The sequence below is a fragment of the Agaricus bisporus genome (genome assembly GCF_000300575.1).
Source record: "Agaricus bisporus var. bisporus H97 unplaced genomic scaffold AGABI2scaffold_13, whole genome shotgun sequence".
Taxonomy (NCBI): Eukaryota; Fungi; Basidiomycota; class Agaricomycetes; order Agaricales; family Agaricaceae; genus Agaricus; species Agaricus bisporus.
The window spans coordinates 813,344-823,987 of NW_006267348.1; the positions used below are offsets into that span (position 1 = coordinate 813,344).

Genomic DNA, 10,644 nt, shown 5'->3' on the forward strand with positions numbered 1-10,644 from the left:
ATTGTAAAATACTGAATATCATTTATACTCATAGAATAATTCATGTGGAAGTTTCTTCCCGTTTACTTGAAAAGGCCTAAGTAGGAGCCAGATGACGTTCCCTGCGTAAGGTATGAGCAAGATAAGAATGACATTAGGCGTGCAGACTGCAAACTCACCCATTTCCGTTACCAAGCAGCTCTTCAAATCTTTCCCGCAGTTCACTGAGTCGCTTCTCTTGTTCCGGATCGGAGCTACCTATCGAATGGCCGTGGTCAAGTTTAAAGATCTCACAATCACGAATGAATTGTTCAAGATCCTTGACTCTTGCTGTGGAAAGTTCGGGTTCGTGCGATCCGCGTGCTCTGGCAAGATAGGACGCAATCAATGTTGCGATGCCACCTGAGATGATGATAATCACAATGAGATTTCAGAAAAGCAGAAGATCCTAAGGGCGTAATCACCTAAGATGGAAGTCGCTACCGAAGTCTGTGATGAAGACAAACATGAGTAAGAATGCTTTGGAAGTTTGCGATATCATCCACCTGATGTCCTGTCGTAGCAGCTGATACCCCAGTTGTCAGAGCTCCGATCAAGACTTGGAGGCCAATAGCAATATTGAGCGCATAACCAGTTACTCTGGCCTTGAGAGCAGATTTGTCGCGTTCAATCCTAGCGGTATCAAGCGTAGGATCTAGTCTTTGTCCAACGGTTTTCTCCTGGGAAGCATAGACAAGTCAGATTCTGGGACCAATGATGATAATAATAACATAATGAAAAGTAAAAAGCAGTCTCACTTTTTCCTCTGCACGAGCCAACCAGTCTGTGCGCGACCTCAGAGTTCGTGATCGATCCAAAGTGGGATAACTTCGGTTGGATGTGGGATGAAGGGGTATTAAATCATCCATAATCAATCCTGATGTTTCCAAGCCACGGCCACCTGCAGGTGCTGCACCTGGTGCTCTCGCACTATAAGCAGAATTACTGGGGACAAAATTGCTGTGGCTTGCGATGCCGATCATGCTGCTGCCTTTGTCCAAATCGCCTGACAAAACGGCATTGTCGATAGAATGGAAACCTCGAAGAAGATGCTACACGCAAAAAAAAAGTTATTTGACGTAGAATTGAGAACGAATACACAGAACGTACGGGATTAGTCATGGAATGTATAGGTTGCGGCATGCCAAGACCGGAGGGTCGAGGAAGAGGAGGTAGCGGGGCGTATCGACGTATCTCAGCTGAGTTTGTGGTCAACCGGAAAGTGTCCGCCTCTCGACTGGAGACGTTGTGTCCATCTTGAGATGAGAGCGGACTAGTCAGGATTTGTTCAGAGGTAAGGGTGGCCGAATTTCTGGACTGGTTTGCCTGAGTCGGCGCACCAGAATTAGCAGGTCTGGTTGCTGTATCCGGTGATTCGCCAACGCCCGAACTTGAATTTCTTTCGAATTGACTTTCGACACGCGTTTCGGTGCGAGGTCGGAGCGTGACTTGATCAAGATCCGCGGAAGAATGTCTACGAAGGACAGACCCTTCTGGAGTGCCTTGGGAAGGGGTCGGGGATTGAATTCCATGTAAGTTTGAAGGTTCATAGAGAGGAGGGTGGCGGTCTGGGCTCGGCATCCCAAACTGGGACCCAGCGAGGTTGGAATGAAGCGCAAATTGATCCTGTTCCGTATGGGAAGAGCTGGGGGCAGGCGAGGAGCGACTAGATTCGTTCATTCCTTCAGCACTGACAAAGGCGCAGGCAAGTAAAGATCAAGGAGGAAAAGCGAGGAGATTCATGTAAATAGGCATGCGGACTACTGGCGCTGGCGTCAGCATTCAAGTTATCCCGCTGCGGTGGTTTTATTTAGCCACGCACTAGTGGATTGGCCGCAATAATACATGTGGCAAGTAGGTCATGACCGTCAAACAAAACACGTTTATCACAAATTCAAAAGCTGGCCTTTCCTGGTGCAATTCAATTTATGCATCACATGGCGAGAAGACGTTTCCCTGCGTTGGAAGAGTTTGAGAATTGGTAGTTTGGGAAAAACTTCTTTCCCTCAGTGATTCCGATATTGGTGCATTATGTGAACTTGAAACGTGCAATATTTTAGCATGAATTAACGGATCTTCCAAGGGGGTGGCAACCGAGCAGTTTCCATTATAAGGTTCCCAGGCTAAGCAAGAGGATGATTAATAATGTCACGGATCTTCCCGCGTATTTACTTTTTGAGCAGCCGAGATAGTAAAGTATATTGCCTTTGCAAGTGGATGGGACGTGAAGCTCAAAGTTAAGGTATAGAGATAAGAAAACAAGCACGATGCTGTATTAATCAGATGTTGGTAATCTAATGGAAGAAACATCGCTTTAAATAATAGTTGGAACGGAAGGTCCATTCACAGTCAATACGACAGTGTGATCGGAAGCCTCCAACAACATTTTTGACGAATCTTCTTATAGAGATATCCGGATTGTGTTCCGGCCCAACGGAGAGGAAATAAGTTCTATGAGAGATTGCAATGGGCGGGCATTTGAATTGGTGCAAACTGGGAATTTTGTTAATGGTTTCTAGCCAACTCGTCTGTAGAAGAAACCATCAGTATATGAAAGTAAGAATCTCAGTAACTCTCACCAAGACGTCCGCATTTTTAGCCTCCACGTCTTCGACTTCAAGTAGCAACCAACAGTACAGATATTCGAGAGCTTTGCAGTGTTTCAGACATTCCTGGTGTTCTGGCTGTAGAAGGCCCGACCATATAGTTGTCCAATCCGTTCCAAGTCTCAGCCATTTCAGTGTAGTCGAATGAGCGGGTAAGACAGAGAAGAAAAATTGGTCCATGAGCTCAGGAGTACAGTCCAAAGTATATCTTGGTTTCAGCGCCAGTTGTTCTATACCAGAGTACGATGCCAAGTATTCGAATACTCCTGGGTGATGGAATACGTCGACAAGAAGACACTTGAGAAAGATGCGTTCTGCCAGAAGGACCTGCAAGATTTCCCCGATATTCTTGGGAGCTTCAAGATTTGGATCTCTTCTGATTCTGAGTCTCTCGAGGTGTCGGAAGTGTCGAAGGTGACGCCGAAAATCGTCTGAAGTTACCTCTATAGCGCGAGTCTCGAGGGATTTCAATTTCAGATCTGTTGGAAGCGATGACGCTGCGCTGAAAACTTCTTCAAATAAAACTTGAGCTCCAAAGTGATATTCAAAGTTGAAATCGTGCGTAACATCGAATGATAAGCTCTCAAGGTCCGGAGAGTTCGCTACCATTGTTGAAATCTGCGACATGATAGGAGAGGGTGGTCGTATACTGAACCACCATTGTACAGATAATTTTCGTAAGCTGAATGGAGGTACGGGTATTCTTTTTGTAGGAAATTCACTTCCGATAAAGTCTGGGTGTTGACGTATGGTAAGGAAGTATTCGTTGACGTTTGGTAGTGAGCCGAGTCGAGTCTCTAAATCCTCGACTACAAGTGGGGGATAGTCATTGTTTGACAAAACATGATCCCATCTAAGATACAGAGACGTGAGGGTTAAACGTTGCGAGAACGCGGCTCGTAAAGAAACTTACTTGACGGCCTGGAGATTCGTCAGACGGGGTATCAATGTTTCGAGAACGTCGAACCACATATCCACATGTGAGCATGGAAACATCTCAAGATGTAAGGTTTTGATATGATGAAATATCGATTCCTTCCCAGAGGCAAGTATATCCTTGATGTCCTGGCATTTCTCGGGCAGGTAGAATAGGGACTTTATCTTGAATGTCGAAAAGAGAATTTTGGTGATTTGTTCATAAAAATCCTTTGAAACACAGCGTAGATGGCACAAAGTGTCTGTGTCAGAGGAAATCTAAAGAGAGATGAACCTGAGTTCTGTAAGACAGACGAAGAAACTTACGATGTCAAGGTCAAAGATCTCATATATGATTTCACGAGGAAGCATGGCGAAGTTTGGGGATGAAGCCATGGTGCAGCAGAATGAGACTTGTAAATTTTGAGACCGTTGGAGTGTCCATATTCTTATAGGAGAAGTTTAGGCCTTATGGGATTTATGTACACCGGAGTCATCACTGAGGAATGGTGGCACAGTAAGCGCGGTAGGTCCCGATCAATTGATGATCCATTATGTCTATACTTAGTACTGTGGTCCCGGGTCGGCTGTCAAAACAGCCTGTTGTTTACCACCTACTCTTCATTATCGAAATGTCTAAACCCTCTGATCCTGTCGCAGAAAAATCAGGATTTTTGCGCATGTATATGTCCGGGCACCCGGACACTCTCGTTGCATACGCGAAATGGTATGGAAAAGTGCAAGAGGCGATTACGAGTGCAGAAATGATTGCCATCGACACCAAGGTACGTGCCACGTCTTCCACTCCAGAAATTATTCCCTCCTTTTTAATATTATGTTTTAGAGTATGACGTTGAGTTGCGTCCTTAAAACTGGGGGGAAGAAAGACGTGTATGTTTCGATTGACCCCCCTCTGAGGGGTTACGAGGACGTCAAGCCAAGGCTCATTGAAATGAAAGCGATCGCTCAGGAGGGACTGGGCATGGTAAGCGCGCGTAATAGCGGCTTTCAGATGACGTGTTTATACTAATATTCATTAAGGTTAAAGCACCACGTATCTCAACCTTTGAATTCACGCCAGAGATGTTGATCGCTACAGTGACCGTGTCACTCTTGTCGTACTTTGCTTATGCTCCTCAAGGGACTTCTCCTCTCTTCTACCCTGCCTATTTCGTTCGAAGGATTACTGGACACACAATCCTCAAATTCATTGCGAACAGCATGTTTTTCTTCCATGGACTTGAGTGTCTTTACACGTTGCATCTTTGTCGGAAACATTTTACAGGATTTGCGCTCGGGGTGGGTTTTGGTCTTTCAGTCTGTCGATATGATGGTTCTGACTTTACTAGATGCTGTATGGTGGGGCTACCTTGCTTTTTGGATTTCCGGTGTGGAAGAGCTTGAGAAAGCGGATTCAGGATGCAAGGATTGACTCTGTGATGAAAGGACAGTAATTGTATAGTAGTAATATGTCTGTAAGTTGTGTACTTATGTATGCAAGTATGTACGTGGAATGATCCGGGATCACCGTGATGATCGCGTCGCCACGTCGCTTCCGCGCCTAGTTTGAGGCTCTTCACCACCCACCATGGACATCCTCCACAACCAACTTCAAGCCGTTCAACGCAGCCTCTCGTTTGTTTCTACCGACCCCATAGATTGGAAATTCTATGTTCAAGTTTTTGCCTGGTCTGTAACGCTTTTTGAGTCATACTTGATGTGCGTTGTATTTTTCCTTTTTCGTGTTTTCCACCCCTTCATAATTTTCCTCATAGAACGAGGCAATATCCACTATATTCTAAAACCGAGCCACCGAAAGCTCTACAAGGCCATTTTGAAAAGGGAGAATTTGAAAAATCCCAAGCGTATGGAAAAGATAAGGCTAGGTTTGCCTTTGTGTCTGGGTTGTATAAACAGACGCTGGATTCTCTCATGCTACAATTTGGATTCTACGCGTGGTCGTGGCAGGCTGCTGGGAGCTTATTGGCTAAGTTTGGATATGGTACTGAACACCAGGTACTTTCATTTTTTCCTTCTCTTTCTACACCGTCCCCTTAAACTGACTGGTTTTGGTCGCATAGATAATACAGTCGATTGGGTTTGTATTTATCTTGTTCTTTGTATCCTCCCTTCCGACGCTACCATTGCAAGTCTATGGAACGTTTGTTTTGGAAGAAAAACACGGTTTCAACAAGACGACGCCTACATTATTTGTTACGGATTTATTGAAAGGCTGGGCCATTGCTTTCGTTCTTGGTGCACCCTTCTTGGCGGTCTTCTTATACATCTTTGAGTGGGCTGGAGACAGATTCGTACCTTGGCTAATGGCTTTCATGTGAGTTCGAAATTCTATTGTTCGTTGATCGTTGAATGATAATAATATGCATCCATAAAGGATTACGTTCCAGTTGTCGATGGTCATACTCTATCCGACGGTTATCCAACCGTTGTTTAACAAATTGTCGCCTCTCTCAGAAGGTGACCTGAGGAACAGGATTGAAGCTCTAGCTGTCAAACTGAAGTTCCCGTTGAAGCATTTGTATGAGATTGATGGAAGCAAGAGGAGTTCACATTCGAATGCATACTTCTTTGGTTTGCCCTGGGTAAGTTTTATGACATTTCATTGATATTAAATTCTGACGGTGCTTGTTAGAGCAAGCACATTGTGATTTTCGATACTCTTATCCAGCAATCCAAGCCTGAGGAGGTGGAAGCTGTGCTTGCACATGAGCTCGGACACTGGTATTACCTCCACCCTACCAAGCTTATGGCCGTCTCCCAGCTACACATTTTCACTATCCTCGCGCTTTTCCCTGCTTTCTTGCATGCGCCTCCCTTGCTGAGTGCTTTTGACTTTTCCAAAGGAGTTGCGGCGGCACCGCCAACGATTGTGGCATTCCTTCTTTTCCAAATGATTCTTACGCCTCTAGAGGCCGTTATTAGTATTGGCATGAATGCGGTCAGTCGCCAGTTTGAGTGGGAGGCGGACAAATTTGCGGTGGAATTGGAGGAAAAGCTGAATGAGAAGGATATGGGGGATATGGGAGACCGATTGGGAAAAGCGTTGATTACGCTGCACGTGAAAAACCTGTCGACGGTGTGGGTTGACTGGCTGTACTCTGCGTACCACCACTCGCACCCCACGTTGACGGAGAGACTGAGGGCGCTGGAAGGATTTGCAGAGGAGAAGAGAAAAAAGACTACTTAGTGTATGTATGACACTGTATGTAGTCGGTCATTTTGTAGAAGCGTAGGAACCGGCAATGTCCGTGAGATAATTCTGCTCTATGACACGTTGATTCTGCGCTTAGCACTGCTACTGTTCTAATGCAAGAATATCTCCAAGGAAAGATTGTAAGCGTCCTCCAACACAGCACACTCGTCGGCCTCTTATGCACCTTAGGACTTTGTAGGCCAGCAGCGTGTCGAGCAGCTCGCGCGCATAGTGCTCATTTCGACCACCGTGAGTGTTCGAGCTTGTTCTCGGCATCAGGGCGCTCAGATGTTCGTGTATACAGGCGATATCGTTTGTCGCGGGCTTCGCAACGCAGTCGCTAGCCGTGACGTTTGGGATATTTGGAGCAGTTACTGCGGTCCTAGCACTGGTATGTGTTACATTTGTGTCCAAAGACCACCGTGGCTCATGGTTCGGAACATGCAGACAATAATTCCACCCTGGCCCGTGTTCAAGCAACACCCGGTGCGCTGGCTAGCAGCGCGGAAGTAGTGGTAGCTGGTAGTTACATATGTACATACTTTGTGTCTGTGCCTTAGAAAAAAAAGTCCCACAGCTTGAGCGTCTGACCCTTTCTTCAGTCTTCCTACTTTCTTTCTGGCGGTCAATCCGCCCCTCCCCCTCCTCCACACAACCACCCCCTCGTCGCGGCACACAGCGAGCTCGAAGTCTGTTTCTTGCGCCCCTTGATTCGTTATCACCGGAGGCCATGTCCTACCACCCGGCCGTCGCCCAACATCTTCCAGCTCTTCCAGAACAAAACAACGGGCACGAGGTAGAGGCCGCCGCAGTACCTCACCACACTCCTCTACGTTCTCAAAATACAGCCCAACGCACTCGCCCCGTCTCTATGCCTCCCCAGGCGTACGGTGTTTCCGCGACTCAACCCCCACCAACCCCTGCCGCAGACATTACCAACACCAATTCTACCAACCCCAGTGCCAAAGATGCCCCCGCTTCCAGCTCAGCAGCCTCCAAACGCCCCAAAGACCGTGAAAGAGATGGCCAGCAGTCTACCCGATCCCGCACGAACCGCCTTCTTGGCGATTATACCCTCAGCAAGACTCTGGGTGCCGGTAGCATGGGCAAAGTCAAGCTCGCTACTCATAACATCACGGGCGAAAAAGTATTTCTCTCTTCTCGCCCCCTCTCAGAGTCTCGGTTCGGAGCGCTGATGTTTCTTGCCAGCTAGCTGTCAAGATTCTTCCGCGGGTCTATCCTCAGCCCCCTCCTACGAATGGCGCTGTGTCCGAGTCAGCGGCCAAGCAGGCTTCCAAAGATGCCTCGAAGGAGATTCGGACTCTTCGGGAAGCCGCCCTTTCAATGCTCCTCTACCACCCTTACATCTGCGGCATGCGCGAGATGATCGTCCACCAACATCATTATTATATGGTCTCCGAGTATGTCAACGGCGGCCAGATGCTCGACTATATCATTAGTCACGGTCGGCTGCGGGAACGCGTTGCCAGGAAGTTTGCCAGGCAGGTTGGAAGCGCCATCGACTACTGCCACCAGAACAACGTCGTCCATCGCGGTTCGTCTCCTCTTTCGCGTGATTGGCTGATCAGTCCGCCTTACGCTTTGACTCTGATTCAGACCTCAAAATCGAAAATATCCTCATTTCAAATACGGGCAACATCAAAATCATTGATTTTGGTCTTTCAAATCTTTTCGATCCCCTTGATCACCTCTCTACATTTTGTGGCTCCCTATACTTTGCTGCCCCGGAGCTTCTCAACGCACGCGTCTACACTGGCCCAGAGGTGGACGTATGGAGTTTTGGCGTTGTCCTTTATGTCCTCGTCTGTGGTAAAGTGCCCTTTGATGACCAGAGCATGCCCGCGCTCCACGCTAAAATCAAACGCGGATTGGTCGAATACCCAGTATGGCTCAGCGCCGGTACGTCATTTCCCCCTTTATCTCCAGTGGTTCATTTCATTCAATCCACGGAAACTCTAGAATGCAAACACTTGTTATCCCGGATACTCGTTACAAATCCTGCCAACCGTGCCACGCTCCACGAGGTCCTCACCCACCCATGGATGCTGCGGGGGCACTCCGGCCCCCCAGATCCGCACATGGTTCATCGTGAACCCTTACGGCCAGATGACCTGGATCGACATGTCATCCAGGGTATGAAAGGGTTCGAATTCGGGACCGAAGAAGAAATCGAACGTAAGCTCGTAAAAATACTTGAATCCGAAAATTATGCCCGCGCCGTACATTATTGGGAACGAAAACGTAATGGTGGCATCCTCAACGGATCCACTTCTACGTTAAAGCGGATCGGCGAATCGTTCTCGAACACGAGTCTCGCCATCTCTTTTAATAGCAGTTCGACAAAGTTGGATGCGTATGGACAGTCGACTCCTTTGACACCGAAGAAGAGTCGGAGGTTCTCTGGGCTTGAATATTACAAGCGCAAGCTTTTCTCACCTGGCGCGTCGCCACCTGCGTCTCCTCAAGGCAATTCTCCGCCTGGATCACAGAACCATCTCACTGGAACCTTTATTCAAGGGACGAGTGGAGACTCTCAGGAGCCTGCCGATCCGACGAGAGGCTTCCATCCTCTGATCTCGATGTATTACCTTGCCAGAGAAAAAATGGAACGCGACAAGGTGTATGGGCCAGGGCACTTTGCGAGTTCGCAGCTGTCGGTGTTGGAAGGTGGGAAGGAACGCGGTGATAAGGAGAAGGATAGAGCGGACAAGGACAGAGATCAACACCTGTCGCCTGGTGCAGCAATTGAAGATGGGCATGCCAGGCCGCAAGCAGTGCCCGCCCGGAAGGATGCAACACCAAGTGCTACGGGCAAACCGGATTATAGTATGCCGCTGCCGAGACTGCCTGCCCCGGATCAATCGCACTATAGTGCAGTGTCCTACGGAGACGCTGGTGCAGCGCCTTCGCCTACTTCAGCGACATTCGGGCCACAACCTCGTGCGAGAGATGTTGGATTGCCGCCGAATGTTACCCAAGGGGCTTCACCTACCACAGCCGTCACTCCCAGTGTCGGACAACCACAAAGACGGGTTGCTGATTCTGCTACTTCAGATAATCAACAGTCACCGCAGAAACTACCTAGGGCGCCTCCGCCTGCAGGGGCACATAGACGGAGTCATAGTCTCAGTCAAAGGCCAACAGTCCTCACGAGAGGATGGAGTATGTTTGGTAGAGGTGCGGGAGTTGATGAACAAGGAGTCGCTACTACGGGTACTGGAATGTTGGATGTCCCCAGAACGGCTGGACCGGATATTACGAGCTTCCCCATACCTAGCACTGTTGATGAAAGTACAGAAGATAGGGAGAGGGAGAGGGAGAAGAAGCAACGTGAGGAGGAGGAGATGAGGGCTCAACAACACCAAGGAGCAGGTTTGGTAGCTGGCGGTGCGACTCTTGTGAGGAAGTTTGGAAGTTTGTTGATTGGAAGGAATGTGGGTCATAATATTGGTAGTGGAATGGTTGAGGATGGCAAGAAGAGCATGAGCGTGAGGAGGGGTGCGTCACCGAGGCCCTCTGCTGATGCACTCAAGAATATGATGGAGAGGGAGGATCCTGATGATGCCGCCAAACATACCCCGACTGCCACTATCAATGTTCCTTCCCCTCCTTCTCCGGCCCCTGAATCTGAACAAGTGAATGGGTATGGTGCGAGTGCCAAAGCGACACCATTGGATATGAGTGTTAGTCAACCAGTTGGAGGCATTCATAGGCGCGCGGCAACGGTGCTTGAGTCAAAGAGAGGTCACGAGAGGAGAAGTAGTACAGGCGGTGCGTTGATGGGAGCTAGTTCATCCGCGGGAGCCACGAGTGGTGGAAGGATGAGAAGACCTTCGACTGGGTATAGTTCCGCATCCCATGGTAGACAGT

The 10,644-nt window shown here is 48.3% G+C and overlaps 5 protein-coding genes across 5 annotated transcripts in view; 3 read left to right on the top strand and 2 right to left on the bottom strand.

Moving 5' to 3' along the window:
* Positions 1–154: 154 nt before the first annotated feature.
* On the bottom strand, positions 155–955 carry AGABI2DRAFT_211641 (hypothetical protein; the record flags this gene model as incomplete). The annotated part of the gene is made up of 4 exons (XM_006456529.1): positions 777–955; positions 525–698; positions 444–468; positions 155–381 (listed from the first exon to the last, which is right to left on the bottom strand). The coding sequence occupies exons 1-4, from the start codon at positions 885–887 to the stop codon at positions 155–157; spliced, it is 537 nt and encodes a 178-aa protein (XP_006456592.1). The 5' UTR covers positions 888–955.
* Positions 956–2,561: 1,606 nt separating this feature from the next.
* AGABI2DRAFT_122479 (hypothetical protein) lies at positions 2,562–3,935 on the bottom strand (the record flags this gene model as incomplete). Its single annotated transcript, XM_006456530.1, has 3 exons — positions 2,562–3,477; positions 3,538–3,818; positions 3,867–3,935. The coding sequence occupies 3 exons, from the start codon at positions 3,933–3,935 to the stop codon at positions 2,562–2,564; spliced, it is 1,266 nt and encodes a 421-aa protein (XP_006456593.1).
* Positions 3,936–4,141: 206 nt separating this feature from the next.
* AGABI2DRAFT_195662 (hypothetical protein) lies at positions 4,142–5,146 on the top strand. Its single transcript, XM_006456531.1, has 4 exons — positions 4,142–4,324; positions 4,384–4,524; positions 4,581–4,838; positions 4,889–5,146. Exons 1-4 carry the CDS (start codon positions 4,172–4,174, stop codon positions 4,991–4,993), a joined length of 657 nt encoding a protein of 218 aa, XP_006456594.1. The 5' UTR covers positions 4,142–4,171; the 3' UTR covers positions 4,994–5,146.
* Positions 5,114–6,855, top strand: AGABI2DRAFT_188490 (hypothetical protein). The gene is made up of 5 exons (XM_006456532.1): positions 5,114–5,258; positions 5,315–5,555; positions 5,621–5,874; positions 5,935–6,142; positions 6,193–6,855. Exons 1-5 carry the CDS (start codon positions 5,128–5,130, stop codon positions 6,745–6,747), a joined length of 1,389 nt encoding a protein of 462 aa, XP_006456595.1. The 5' UTR covers positions 5,114–5,127; the 3' UTR covers positions 6,748–6,855.
* The window catches only part of AGABI2DRAFT_181164 (hypothetical protein), a 5,015-nt gene continuing 1,197 nt past the window's right edge, over positions 6,827–10,644 (top strand). Inside the window, exons 1-8 of the mRNA XM_006456533.1 lie at positions 6,827–6,893; positions 6,943–7,002; positions 7,058–7,144; positions 7,170–7,239; positions 7,314–7,900; positions 7,963–8,308; positions 8,371–8,673; positions 8,734–10,615. Of these exons, the coding sequence (XP_006456596.1) occupies positions 6,867–6,893; positions 6,943–7,002; positions 7,058–7,144; positions 7,170–7,239; positions 7,314–7,900; positions 7,963–8,308; positions 8,371–8,673; positions 8,734–10,615 (3,362 nt within the window). The 5' untranslated portion in view covers positions 6,827–6,866. The remainder of the gene's footprint in view (positions 6,894–6,942; positions 7,003–7,057; positions 7,145–7,169; positions 7,240–7,313; positions 7,901–7,962; positions 8,309–8,370; positions 8,674–8,733; positions 10,616–10,644) is intronic.

What these genes read in the sequence shown, in the direction of transcription:
- AGABI2DRAFT_195662 (XM_006456531.1), top strand. Translation starts at nt 4,172, where the DNA reads ATGTCTAAACCCTCTGATCCTGTCGCAGAAAAATCAGGATTTTTGCGC. An exon ending in TGATTGCCATCGACACCAAG is followed by an intron (nt 4,325 to 4,383) that starts GTACGTGCCACG and finishes ATTATGTTTTAG; the next exon opens with AGTATGACGTTGAGTTGCGT. An exon ending in TTACAGGATTTGCGCTCGGG is followed by an intron (nt 4,839 to 4,888) that starts GTGGGTTTTGGT and finishes TGACTTTACTAG; the next exon opens with ATGCTGTATGGTGGGGCTAC.
- AGABI2DRAFT_188490 (XM_006456532.1), top strand. Translation starts at nt 5,128, where the DNA reads ATGGACATCCTCCACAACCAACTTCAAGCCGTTCAACGCAGCCTCTCG. An exon ending in GATATGGTACTGAACACCAG is followed by an intron (nt 5,556 to 5,620) that starts GTACTTTCATTT and finishes TTGGTCGCATAG; the next exon opens with ATAATACAGTCGATTGGGTT. An exon ending in CCTTGGCTAATGGCTTTCAT is followed by an intron (nt 5,875 to 5,934) that starts GTGAGTTCGAAA and finishes GCATCCATAAAG; the next exon opens with GATTACGTTCCAGTTGTCGA.